Genomic DNA, 14,240 nt, shown 5'->3' with positions numbered 1-14,240 from the left:
ATTTGTCCCTTTGTCATGGGCATGAATATTTGTCATGGGTGAATGTGTTGGATGTTTCACTGAGCAGTCAGGCCTGTTGTTTGGAAGCTTAAATATAGACTAAGATACAGTGGGCAACAGTGGAGATGAGGTTCAGGAGGACAGAGGTTTACATGAGCGTCGCTTCCATTTGGTAGCCTGATGAGACTGAAGGAGATAAAAAGAAATAACATGAAATATGGGGTTTTATCTTTTAAACGCAATGGTAATAGCAAGAATAATAAAACCATTTCGTGTTTTCTATTTTTTCTTCTCTTCAAGACCCTGCAGAAGTTTTGGTGAATTATGATTGCTCTCAAGAAGAGGCAGATTCTTCAGAGAACACGTTGCACCCAGACTTCGCGAAAGTAATGGATGTTATGTTTTTCTTTACAAGTTTAGTGCAAAGAATTTCCTAGGTGAAAAATGCCTGCCAATAGGTTAATCATTAATATTGTGAAAGGTTGAAAAATATAGCACAGTCTATTAAAATTGTTAGAGGCACAACAAATGACAGGAATAATCTTCTTTCTGAGCAACTCATCCTTTTGTTTAAGTGAGAAAATCTCCATCAGATGCAGAGAGAGCAGGTGCTCCACAGAGTATTTTGATTTAGACCAGGAAGGCAGTAAGGGTCTGGTCCCTGCAGTTATGTGTGAAATATTTGCTCATCTGAACTGCATTTCAGTAGAGCTTGGCCCTTGGAGAGCCAAGATTTCCTGTGTGACTGGCAAGGAAGGGAGCTCTGAAGTGCTCATTGCCTTTTGTAACTTCACTGAAAGATATGTGTGCTACCAGGGGGAGGCATTTTGTTCTCTGGAGCTTATAAACTGCTTCATGTGGATGAGATAATTGTAGATGGTGCTAAGAAGCTTTTTAATGAAAAGCTAGATTGGAAATGCTTCACTGCTTTCTCTTAAACGAATGCACAATCTGTTTGTAGCCTTCTGCCAGTGAGCTGCTGTAGATACTGTCTGTCTACAAAGCCAAATGCTGTTTGAGGATGTTACTCACACAGATTTGAACTGAAAGCTGTCTATGCAATTGAGGACAGAATTTTACTGTAGATCATATTCATATATGTGAAGTGGTCACCTAGAATGAGAAAAAGAAAAAAAAATCAGATCACCAAACAAAATAAACACGAAACAACCAACCGGATAAAATGTGGTTTATGTATTAAGAGCAGCAGAAGTGTCTGATCATCTTGTTTGTGGATAGATTCTTTCTAATGATTTAGTTGATGCAGATATCTCAGAAGTATCTTACTGATATCTCAAAGACCACTGGTGCCTGCAAGGCTATAGGAGATGGTCAGCTTGTTTTGTGATGCTTGTTTTGCCCTTTATATGGATAATTCCTGTTCCCCCACCCTGGCTCTGTAGGCCTGGCTGCAGCAGTGTTCTGTGGCCTTTCCTTAGTCTGTGGCAGATAAATATGCTGATCCCATCTCTAAACCAGTTTACCAGAGCCACATCAGGGCCTACCTCTTCAGGTCAGGCCACAGGCAGTGCATGTTAGGAAGTCAATGTAGAGCTCTTGGTCTTGCTGGGCTGCTACTGCTGCTTGTTACTTAATGTGTGCTGGCAATGTCATGATGTGGAAGATGTGAGACACTGAATGGGACCTGAACAAGAGAATATCCTGTGCCATGGTAACTAAGGGTTGTACTCAGTCCTAGGCAACCGGAAAAGATGGACACTCTGTTAAAAGTTCAGAGATTAACAATTTAAAAATTAGGGGAAATCTAAGTGCAAAGAAAGATTGAAGGAATTGAGCATGTTTAGACTGAGAAAAAAATTTCAGAGCTATCCAAAGGGATCTTTAAGGGGAAGGGAAATGTATAGGGCTTACTTTACATATTGGATAAGTGAGGTTAAATAGCAAGGAAAAAGTTACCACAGTTAGACATAAGGATAAACTTTTAGAAGGTGGGGTAGGAAAGCACCAGGCAGCTTCAGGAGGTGAAATTGGTTTTGTCAGAGAGCTTGCTATTAACTTAAGCATGTGTCTGTCAGAAAGGAAATAGGTATGTGTGATCCTCCCTGTGGCAGAGGGTGGATGGGAGAGGACTCTCAGCCTTCCCTTTGGGTGATGCTGCAGTCTGTGTGTCTGCCCAGCCTGTGAGTGTGAGTGCCATTTGCTGCTCCCCTTTCTGCCTTCCCCTGGCAGGTGTTTTTCTGTGGGGCTGGTTTTTTGGGGATTTATTTCCCTCATCTTGGGAATCTCTAAATTGATTTTGGTGTATCTTACTCAATGGATAGCACACATGAACATACAAAAACTTGAATTACTTAATTGATCTATTTTGGGATTTCTTAAAAGTATGTCATGGCCTGAAAATCCCTGCTTCACAAGCAGAGTGTGCATGGAAATGCTTTGGGAAAACTGCTGCAGAAATGGGAAATGTTGTTGTGAGTGAAACATGGATCACTCATTTAGAAGTCTAAAAACTCTATGGATTTCTGTTCTTGTGCAGAAAACTAATTTATTATCTGTCACCACAGTACATCACAGAAACAGAAGAAACGGTGAAAGCTTCTCGGAATACAGAGCGGCTAAACCTGTTCTCTTTGGATCCTGATATAGCAGTAAGAGATTCTAAATTTTTTTTTTCAATTCTTAGAAGTTTTAAAGTACAGGTAGCACGAGCTAACTGGGTTAGCTGAGCCAGGAAAGTGGTTTGCACTTCAGCAAGCAACTGGGTATACCCAAGACTTCAGCTGTGAAGAGAGAGGGGAGCTATCTGTAGTCCACAGAGATTTCTATACAGACTCTACACTTTGACTGCAGAATGGCTGAGGATGGCAGTGACCTCTGGAGGTCACCCAGTCCAGTCGAGCTAAACTCTGAATGAGCTTAAAACAAGCATTAAAGCAAAGTTTAACATTTAATGTGAGGATTCAAAGAACATTATTTCTTGCACTGAATGTGATTTAAATAGAAATTTTATTTTACTTAAAAAGAAGGCTTAAGTAACAATGGGATCAGTGTATATTTAAACTTGAGCTGCTGTCAATCAGCTACAAGACCTTTATTCAAAGTATTAAGCGAATTGAAATAGTAATGTGGCATATAAGTAATGGGAAAAGAGGGAAATGCCTGCAATCTCATTCTAAAATGTGGTGTTAATAATCTGAAAATGTGAGGTTTTTTAATCTATATGAGGAGATTAAAAGCTAAAGTTTCAGAAACAGTAAGTAAACAAGAAAAAAGTCTGTTCTAAAATTACAGGAAATCTAATTTGAATCCCTAATTCTGCCTCTGACATTATATATGTCCTCAGGCAATCTTTTTGGTTTGTTTCCTAATCTATAAATTGGGAGTAACACTCATTTACTGTAGTAATATGAAGATACCAAGAGTGACTTTTGAGGTTTTCAGGTGTTTCAGTGGTTGCAAAGACCTTTAAAAAGCTTACTTAGTTTTGGAATATGATGTTTTTTCCTATATATAACAAATTGCCCAACTTGTTTCAGGCATTGAATCCTCAGAAAAGGGAGTTTCCAGGGAGAGACTCAGTGATAAAGCCATTCGAAGAAAAGCCTGCAAAGAGGATCCTGATAACCTGCAAATCCCTCAGTTTGAATCTCCAGGCCTGTGTTACTGAAAATGAAAATGATCCCTCAACCAATGTAAGCTTTTCTTATTTCTCTGTGATTTTTCTCTTTTTTTTTTTTTTGTTTTTTTTTTTTTTTTTGTTTTGTGTTTTTGGTTTTTTTTTTTTGGTTTTTTTTTGTTTTTTTTTTTTGTTTTTTTTTGTTGTTGTTGTTGTTGTTGTTGTTGTTGTTGTTGTTGTTGGTTTGATGCTTGGGGTTTTTTTTCTCTTTCTGTACATGTGTTGGTTTGGAAAGAGAAGTGAAAGGAAAGCTGTCTCACACATGCATACTACATTCACTCCTCCTCCCCTGACCATTCCTTTGGACTGAATAATGAAACTGATTAACTTTTCAATAGATATTTTGAAGCTGATTTAGATTGCAGACTTTTAGCTACAGTTCAGTGGAGAATCAAAAATGTTTAAATCCTTGAGGATTCTTAACAATTGCTATAAGAAGAACGAGTTTAAACTGCCAAGACTTATGTAGGGAGGTAATTGAATATCAGTTGCTGGTGAATTGGGGTTTTTTTGCTGGTTTTTTTTCTGAGAGAGACCAGGAACCAAGCAGATAAAGTTACAGGAGAGAAGGCAAAATAGAAAGGACAGGATGTTTCATCTTGTGGAAAAGTCCAGCTAAAAACAGGACAAAACAGAAAATTTTGCTTATTCTTACTGTAAAAAAAAAAGGGGCAGGGAAAATTGGGATGTAGATGTTAGTCTATAGCTTTTAGTTAGTTCTCCTCTGAAGCAGGAAAGTTATGAGACATCAGTGTCCCAGCAACTCCACTTTCATATATTACATATGAGGCATTGATTTTGTTTGTTGATTTGTTTGTTTTTCATTTGAAGATGACCTCTACAGTGAGTGCAAATTCAGCATGATGTAATCAATATCTTTTTTTGGCAGACTGGAATAACTGTTTAAATAAAGTCACGATAACTGCACCAAGGGCATGCAATATTCACTGCAGAGGCTGAAAAAGCATAGGACACTGTTCCTGTTATGCACTGCTCTTTATCTCCACAGTTTTAAGGTTCTGATTTCTGGACAGCTCAGGTGGTGTTATTCTGAGGCTGATTTATTCTGTCAGAACTGTGGATGGTCTCTGAAGGTTACTTTCAGTCACAGGACTGAATTCCCTGGTACTCTGCCATAGGATAAGTGGGCACTGTCAGAGTGGTTTGAGTGCTGGTTTCCCAGCAAAATGGAACATGTGTTTCCCACAGAATAATACACCCACGCTTTTGTGTTTGTACCAGTAAACATTTTCCATCCCCTGGCATTTGTCATCTTTGTGTCGCATTTCTGACGATCCCTGGAAAGCCCACACTCACTCTTCCCTCTTTTATAATGACTCTGAATCTGCATTTTAAAAATCCTGCGGTGTGTTTACTGGGACTCTATTCATTTACTCTAATAATTAGTTATCCAGTTGCTTTTGATTCTGTGAGTTTCTAAGCTCTCAATTCCTCTTCTGGTACCCTGTTGACAAAAAAAGAAAGCCCCTAAAATCACACGCTTTGAAACTAACTTGGGCAAGGGAGTGTGTGAGTGTTTTTAATGTATCTCATAATTTGTAAATAATATTTGTTTACTTTCTTTTTTTGTAGTTGCAGAAATCCATTAAAAGACAGACCTTACCCTCATTCTCTCACTTACCCCTGTATTATGTTTCTGGTATTTTCTCTAGGTAGAGCCTTTCTTTGTGAGCGTGGCACTGTATGACGTCAGGGATGGCAGGAAGATCTCTGCTGATTTTCATGTGGATTTGAACCACACTCTGGTTAGACAGATGATTTCAGGTTCCTCGTGTCTAGTAGAAAATGGTGCAGTTGACTCAAGTATTGGCTCAAATGAAATGGAAGAACCACAGGTCAAAGGGTTCCCAGAAGAGTGGCTGAAATACCCCAAACAGGTACTCCACGTGCAACTTGCATGGCTTAGTGACCTGTGTGACTTCTTTAGAAAGATCAGTAGTATTCTTTTTCATTGGAGAAGTCATGTATACTACCAGTAGTTCTTGTTTTCAAGAAAATGTTTTTTCATGTGTTGGTTGTACTCATATACAGCTTTCTGAGAACCCTGTATAGACCATTTACAATCAAAACTGTGATAAAAGTTAGTGTCTCTTATTTAGCGAAACCACCCATATTTCCTGTGCTCTTTGGGTCCATTTTCTGAGCTCTTCCAACCAGCCAGACAAAATCACAACTCAGACCAACACCTAGATACCTAGATGCTGCAATAATCTCAAAGTGCTTTCACATTCTTGCTGTTGCCATAAGCTGTGTGCTGAAACAGCAGCATGTGTTACTTTTCTCCTCCTTTCATTCCCCTGAGGAATGACTGATTTAGGCCAGCTTTTAGGTGCTGCCCAAGAGAGGAACAGTTAGGTTAGACCATGCTAACATGGTCATACTGCTTTTTGACTTGAATCAGTCTGTTTGCAAGGTGCTGCATGTGCACAAGTTGACTTCAGCACTAATACAAAGATTTTCTTTTCCGTCTGTCTGTGTTGAATAAATCAAGATAATAATCCTTAATACTCGTTTCTGGATTTGGTTTGTTACTGTTTCCATGAACAGAGAGCACTGGCAGTATTTCCTTTCTCCAGTACTGCTGTATATTTTTGAACTGTTCTCTTTTATCCACAGGCTCTTTTCTCCATAAGTAATCCTCACTCTGAGATTGTACTAGTGGCAAAAATAGAAAAGGTGCTTACGGGAAACATTGCCAGCAGTGCCGAACCTTACATTAAGAATCCTGATTCTTTTAAGGTAATGTAACAGGAACATCAGTTCCTTCTCTGTAGCTTCTGCGTGCTGGAAGCTGAAGGCATCGCAAACCGTACTGACGAATCTCAGCAGTGTGTGGTTGCTGAACAGGACAAGCTCCCGGGAGCCCCATGCTTCAGAAAGCAAATGTCCAAGTTCACTGACTGAATGAATGAAGCTCCATTTTGCCTGCAACATGCAAAACCATCTGTGGTGCATTCCTGTGCTGGTTATGCCTTAGTACAGGGATATTCTCTTTCAGCAATCTTTTAGAAATTATGAGCTAGGGAACTTTGTACATGAGCAAAGTTGGCCTAGGCACCTGCCTGTCTCTGAGAGCAGGCACTGCACCTGCATTGGGTAATTACAGAAAACCGGAACAACTTTAATGCAGTTCTGAATAAAGGAGTGGTGAAAGGGTTTAATTTGTCAGCAGCATCATATTCATCTTGTGATGTCTCTGCTGTCCACCCTGGAACCTTTTGTTATGAACAATATCAGGCCAAATTATTGTAGTGATGCTGTAGCCTCTTCAGCTTGCATGTACTTTGTGCACCATTTAAGGTGTTAGAATGCTATTGATGAAATAATTCACATTTCCATTTTTGCAGTGGGCACAGAAAGTATTAAAATCCAATAAACAGTTCTGCAGCAAGCTGGGGAAATACCGTATGCCATTTGCTTGGTCAGTGAGGTATGTATTCATTCTTTTCATGATTTTAATAAGCATCTTATTGCTTATTCCCTTGGACTTCTATCCTTTTATTCTTTCCCACTTTTTCTGCCTGAAGCTAAGCAAAGCTTTCTCTCTGGTCCAGGACCCCAGAATATCCTGCAGTTTTTTTGTTTCATTGCCCTATTTTTCTCACAGCTAAATGTCCGTTACTTGCTCATTAAATGTTACTGTGGTGGAATCTTTTCTTCAGGTGTGTAGTGAAGTTGCCAGGGAGCAGCAAAGGTAGCTGATGAAATATCAATTTATCGTGAGCTCCACCATTCATTGGGGGCTAAAAATTGCCAAAGAGATGTTAAAGTCACAGTTCTCACAAGAATTTCCTGCAAAGAGAATTGTGGTCTGAAAGAGAGTTGCAGTGGCCACCTAGAAAGTAGGTGCATAGGTGTGAAGCTCTGTTCTTGTTATGATGCCTGTCAAGTTTTAAGAAAACTCTAACCAAGGACTTGAAGTGCTTTGGGGGTAATATTGAGGGATTATGGTTCAGGTACTCTTGCATTTTTTGTGGTTAGTAGGTGATGGAGAACTTCTATTTTCTCATTTGGCAGGTCAGTTGGGTTTTATTGCAGGTCAGTGCAGTGGCAGTAATGGATTTTTATTCTTTCTCTCTCTCCTCCTGTATAATTTTTTGCTGGTCTCACCTCAAGATTGAGGCACCCCTGTGTCTTTTGATCTCCTTTTAGCAAACATGGCTTTTTTTTTTCCTTTTTTTCTTCCTTGAAGTTTTGATGTAATTCCTTTCTCTGTCCTCTCCCTTTTTTCTTTCTCAGTGTTGTTTAATTTCTTCAACTTACTGCTGCCCTGGAATGAGAGAGCTTCCTAATGGAGACCCTCCTGTGTGTCCCTGTGACAGCTCTGCTTTCTTTCTGCCATGTGTAGAGCAGGGAATATAAATTTTTATATTCCCTATAAAAAGGAAAGCTTTCAATTGCCAAGTGAAAACATTCCTCCTTCTCTGTGGCTTCTGTTCTCACAGCAGCAGGCCAGGTGGAGAGCTGCCTAAAGCTCTCAGTAGGGAAAAAGGAAGAGCAAGTGCTGGGTGAAAAATTCGTGTTGTGGCATTGCCCGTAGTTATGAGAGAGCTCTGTGGTGTGTGCTTCTTCTGGGGAGCACAGAGCTCCAGAAGGGCATAGTTTCCCATGACATGTGCAGAGGAAAGCTTCTGATTTTAGAATATGGTGCTTAGATGGCAAAGAAGGAAACATGCAGTGAGGTATGGCCATTTGAAGCGTTCATTTATTTTTTATTTATGTACTTTCTTTCTCAATATCCAGTAAGAACAGGAGAGGTAAGTGAGTGCTCAAGAGAAAGGCTGATAATGTGTTCTGATCTGTCATTCCAAGCTCAAGGATGCTCATAAATATTTGCTATGTCTGTGTAGCTGGAGGACCTTTCATCAAAATCATATTGATGGGTTGATAGAGACACTTTTACCATGTAACAGACTGTGCAATGGCAGGTGGTGCAGGCTTGGCACCAGACTGACCTGAAGCTTCCTATTAACTCTGTCTGCCTGCCTGTGCTCTGTGGCAGTACCATCAGTGATAACGTTCTGCAACTCAGCCCTTGCTGTAGCTATCTTTAGGTGTCATGATGATTTTAACTAGTTTAGGGTCTGGCCAGGCACTCATGCGTATAAAGAAGGCTAGAACATTCTTCCACCGCTTCAGCAAATCCTGCCAAAAATAAAATACAGAAAGGTTTTCTTCTCATTTTGAAAGAAGTGTGTTTTCCTTTTATAGGATTCCCCAAGCGTCAATCCCTTGTTGCCTTGTGGTGAGAGGGAGTGGGCAGGAGCAGGATTTGGGCTGTGCCCCACTCCCCTGGTTCTCAGCTGCTGGGCTGTGTGTTCCACAGCTGTACTGCCCAAGTGCATCACGGAGTGTGTGCCTCAGCCCAGAACTGTGGCTGCAGCTCTGCACTTGCTCTGGCTAAGGGAAGTCTTTACAGACATGAGTGAAGTTTGCTGTGGCCTCTATCCCTGTGAGGCACAGAGCACCCTAAATGCCTGTCAGGCTGAGGGGCATTGAGAAAATATAAATTCCACACTCATTTACATCTATTTGTGTATTAACATTGCTCAGGTCTGACTTTGGTAAAAGCGGAGTATAAAATCTATTTCTGTTTTCACAGCTTGAAAACAGAAGTTTCCACATGAGGCTATCGCGCTACAGGGGGAAAAAATGGTTTGGCTATGATAAATAGCAAGACCCTGGGTTTGGAAATGTGTTTTCCAGTTAGTTCATTCTGGCATTAAGCACACTTCTGTTTTTGTGTGGAAATTTTCCCTCCTTAAAGCAGTTACAGATGGCCGCAGTGCAATTTTTACGTATGCATTCAGCAAGCCAAACTCTTGACAGCTGAGTATTGCACATGTGACTGAAACTCTTAATTAGCTCCTGTGGCACCAGTTTGTTAGCATTGCTCAAAAGCATGACTCAGGGTTCTTCCCTGATTTCCTGCTGGGAAATCTGGTGTCTGTGTGCTCTCGCAGGTATAATTACGCTATGTGTTAGAATTACAGTGTGTCAGAGTCTCGTATTCCTGCCAGAACTGCCAAAGTTTGCAAATATCTGCCTCAGCTACATATTGTAGATGTGGGGCGAAAAACTTCATTCACAGAGATTAGTTTTTACACTCTTACTCCTTCAAACCTTCTCCACCCTTGTAAACATAATGTTTTGGAACCTAATATTTGACTCCTTCAGCAGCTTGTGCAGCTGCTGGTTTGGTTTAGCCGCTGTAGGTTGAGGTAGCTGAAGGCAGTGAGACTGCACCGATTTCCAGTAGCTGCAGATCTTTCACTGAATGTCTAACCCTGGAGGTGAGCAATTTTCCTGCAAATCATAAACCACTACTTCAAAAGTACTTTTTTCAAAGTTAAATGATGAACAATGTGTAGGTTTTCTGTGCTCAGAGAATTTTTTTAGGATTGTGGACAATCAGCTAACAGTGTCAGAAGAGCAGAATCATATAAACACTTTAAGTACTGAGATGATGTTACAGTTTCTTTAGTGTAATCTATTAACTTGCTTACCCCTAAATTAGCACTTTCAGAATCTCTTCAGGAGTTTAGTTCTGTGAAATGTTTCTTATTAAAACATCTCAGTAAATAAGTGCCCAGCACTAAGGCATTGTTAATGTATTAGACTAATATTGGACCCCTGGACTGTAGAAGTTTTTAAAGCATTTCCTTGTTTTGACCTGACAGTTGTCATTCTCAAATGCCTTCCGTATGTTCCTTGTGACAAGGAGCACTTTTGTTCCGCCTGCAAGGATCTAGCAAAACATGGGATTGCAGTTACTTGACTGCAGCTGTAACACATTCAATACTTGCCGCTCTGGCAATTCTTCAGCTTTAATAATTGCGGGGAATGGAGACACCAGTACAGTTTTCCCAGTGCATAAAACATACCTTTTTTAGAAGGATTATCTTGTTTTCAATGGACATCTAAACTACTCATGTGGTTCTAAGAACTTTATATAAATTGAGTACTTTGTGTAAGCTGGAGAGATGAAAAATATTTCCATTTTGTAGTAGTTTCATGCCTTTAATTTTGTCCTGGGTGCATTATTTCAGTGGGGATATGCTGCTGAACCAGTCCTAGAGGTAGAGCGTGTGATAGCCAGGGAGCACTGATACTCTGGAGCAGTGGTTGTAGGCAGGACAACTCTGTAAAGCCCTTCTGACTCCAAACCAGAGGGGAGGAGTGCGCAATCACGGAAGCTTTTGGATTTGAAGAGACCTTGAGGATCATGATGCTGTGTTCCTGAGCCTCCTGAAAGGCAGTGCTCAATACCACTGACCCAGAGTGAGCTTTTTCCAGCTTCATTTCCTTTTCACTTGTATTCCCAGCCCTTCCTTGGTGAGTGCCCCTACACTCTGCTGCACTGAGCAGGGGTTTGTTCGGTGCCAGAGCCTGCACTGGAATCAGTTAATAGTTTCCAGCAGAGCCTGGTTTTGCTCAGCATCACGTTGCAGAGCCCAGTGGCACAGCGGAAATCACTCACCCAATGTTTTGGTCCTCTCTGTTAGTCTGGAGGAGGAAGCAGTGCTGAGTCCAAGAAATATCATAGTGTCACCAATACTGTAATAATTATTAAATCTTTTTTCTTTCCTTTTTCTTTTTTCTGACAGCAGTTTAATAGAATTTGTAGAGTAAGTGGTGGCTGCCAGAAATGAGGTCTGGTTTCTCCCTAGTAAGCTTTTTGACATGGTGTATTGGTGTGGACCTTATTCCCTCCAACAGCTGGAGGCAAAAATCTGATAGAAGAGAGTTGATCATTACAGTTGCAAAGAACTGAAATAGGGATGCTTCTCTCAGTTAATTAAGTTAAGATACGGTGCATTTATACTTATTCTTGGGATCCTCTTCCAAAGGTTTGCTCCGTTATTTTGCATCTGGCAACAATTTGTCCTGGCATCAATTCTTCTTCTCACTGGCAGTGGAACAGAGAAGTAAATTAAGGAAGCAAGATTGGCCAAATGATTCACAGAACAGCACTTAGTGTCAAGAACATTTTACTTTTGTTAAGCAACGATTTTCATACTACAGTTGAATCCAAGGTTGATTAATTTGGATGGCTGTTACGTTATCTGGTCCAGCCAGCATGTGTGACCCTTGAGGATATACAAAGGGCACTGGAGTGTCTTAATTAAATCCTGCAAGTGTCAATGAGCAGGAATGGAAATGTCTGGAAATGTCTTCCTGTGCACACAACAGCTGATATTTATTGTTCTCAGTTATAGATGGTTATCCTTCTTTTCCATTTTGTTGGGCACTTTGTAACTGGTTCATCAAAAATTTAGTTGGTGCTGCCCAAACTTGTTTTGTGAAGGAATGCTAAGCCACAGTGAGCTGGTGTCATGCTCCTGGAGGACACAGGACAGATTTAATGCACAGGAGCACTCATTGAGGTCTCTAACCTGTGTTTCTTTATGTGGTAGGAGGTGGTGGTTGAGATTTGACAGCTTGCTATGATTTCTGTTGTTTAAAATTATAATGATTTTCCTTGGATAATAACTTCTTGGATGAAATTACCTATGGATGAAGCCACCTATGGATGCACAGAATTCTTCAAACTGATTCCTTGAAATAAGGAATCAGTCTCTTTGTTGAAGTGAAGAGTCGTGTCCATGATGGGTGAGAGGCTCTCACTCAAACCAGGTCTGAGGTCTTTGCAGGACTGGGATTCACATGGAATAAACTGAAATTGGCTTTGCTCCTGCAAACATAAAGTTTGGCAATGCTTTCTAGGGTGATAATCTGCAGAGAGGCCATGAATTTCTGTAAGAATTCATATCACAGCTTTGTTAAAAGATTACAAGACAATTTCAAATGCTCAAATATATACATACATATATATATATATATATGGATGAGTGTTTATAAATATGCCATTTTTCTTTCTTTATAGGCCAGTGTTTAAAGATAATCAGGGAAATGTTGACAGAGACTCCCGATTCTCACCTTTATTCAGGCAAGAAAGTAATAAGATTTCCATGGAAGATTTGATTAAACTAATAGCAGAATACAGAAGGTAAGGAAAAGTTTCTAATTTGCTTTGAAGCTTTATAAAGCTGTGCAGAATAATGGTTGCTGGTTTTTTTCTTCATTTAACACAATGTGCCAAAGTGGCCATGTTAAATTTTATTACATTAGTTTTTTCACATTAGGTTATTACCTGCCAAAGAGTGCTTGAGGTTGGACTTTCCAGGAAAATTGAAACGTCATTTGGCACATTAAAATAAATGTTATTATAACCTAAAAATAGTGATTGCTTAAATCAGCTTTTATCAGGGGAAGATGCAGTTGAAGTACTCAAAAAGAGAACATTATCTCAGGGGAAAAAAAAACGAGAAAAAAGAAAAAAAGCATTTTTATGGGTTTCCCAGCTCCTTGCTTTTGTTTGCTTGAGTTTCCGTGGCAAACTGAAGAATGGACATCAAAAGTAAAAACCTTCTCCAAGTGTTTTACAGTCTGGAAATTACTGAACAGAGGTTTGGCTGAATAGTCTTCCACACAGGTATAAATCAGGTTAATCCTAGAGCAGGGTCTGTGTTTATACTGGATAAGTGACATGAGAATTGAACCGTGTATTTCTTCTTGTCCCTTCTACTCTAAATGTGCCTAAAAAGGAATTCATCTAAATAATTTCTTTTCCATTTATATTAAAAAAAAAAATCATAGAAAGATTGACTGTCAGCCATGGGGCTTGGATCAGGCCCTTAACTTCTTGTGCCATCTTGCTGTTACTGGTCAGGACACTCTACTGACTATTCATTAGTGTCACCACTGCTGTGTTTGTGTCTCTAAAACATCTTCTAGACAAAAGAGATTTAGCATCATAGTTTTGGCACTACTCAAATTGCTTAGGCACAAGGAATATGTCTTGGTCCCTTTTCAGCATGGTACTTGCAGAAGCCACAATGCTGTGAGCTCCTCTCATCCCAGTGCTTATTGAATTCCTTTTAGGGAATATTTTAGAAAGTAAAAGTAGGTAGTTAATTCTCATAAATTTTGCTTCATCACTTTCTTTGTCTTCTACAAAATAATATTGCTTGCAAAAAGAAGGCAGGAATGAGACTAAGAAAAAAAAAAGAGACCACAAACCAAATCATATTTTATTTCTGCTGTTATATTTGATTAGAGTTTAATAGCAATAGGTGTATCTTAAATGTGTTTCATGTATATTTATATCTTAAATCAGGGTCTGTTTTTCATTTTAGATTAATTCCTGTGATGGTATCATCTCTATTGTTCTAATTTTCTAAAATTTTTTCATTTATCTCATTGCAGGGCGGAGAAGATTAGCAAAATACAGACTATACCTGGCTGTTTGGACATTGCAGTTGATTGTGTTCCTTTGGAACATCCAAGTATGATTCCACTTGAAAATTAATTATTCTAATTACATAGGATATTGTCATAGGCTTTCAATCCATAATCATGCCTCGAGACAGTTCTGACAGAAGTGTCCATTGTGTAGGAAATGTATGCAGGGGAGTGTTTTTGGTTTGTTGTCATTTAATTATGCCAGTCTTTGTTTCATCCTGTACCTGGCCAGATGCACCCCAGTTTTTAGTGCCTGTGAAAGAGGAGAAAGAAACCA

At 39.7% G+C, this 14,240-nt stretch overlaps 1 protein-coding gene across 19 annotated transcripts in view; it reads left to right on the top strand.

The window, feature by feature from the left end:
• DOCK10 (dedicator of cytokinesis 10) overlaps window positions 1-14,240 on the top strand; it is a 144,962-nt gene that overhangs the window by 81,190 nt on the left and 49,532 nt on the right. For all 19 annotated transcript variants that reach the window (XM_048314385.1, XM_048314387.1, XM_048314380.1 and 16 more), the window contains exons 9-16: window positions 301-386; window positions 2,526-2,609; window positions 3,498-3,653; window positions 5,311-5,535; window positions 6,275-6,397; window positions 7,006-7,088; window positions 12,546-12,668; window positions 13,928-14,007. In XM_048314385.1, the coding sequence (XP_048170342.1) occupies window positions 301-386; window positions 2,526-2,609; window positions 3,498-3,653; window positions 5,311-5,535; window positions 6,275-6,397; window positions 7,006-7,088; window positions 12,546-12,668; window positions 13,928-14,007 (960 nt within the window). The remainder of the gene's footprint in view (window positions 1-300; window positions 387-2,525; window positions 2,610-3,497; window positions 3,654-5,310; window positions 5,536-6,274; window positions 6,398-7,005; window positions 7,089-12,545; window positions 12,669-13,927; window positions 14,008-14,240) is intronic.

Source organism: Corvus hawaiiensis, chromosome 10, assembly GCF_020740725.1.
Source record: "Corvus hawaiiensis isolate bCorHaw1 chromosome 10, bCorHaw1.pri.cur, whole genome shotgun sequence".
In the NCBI taxonomy this organism is placed as follows: Eukaryota; Metazoa; Chordata; class Aves; order Passeriformes; family Corvidae; genus Corvus; species Corvus hawaiiensis.
This window is presented reverse-complemented; position numbering and strand designations above follow the sequence as displayed.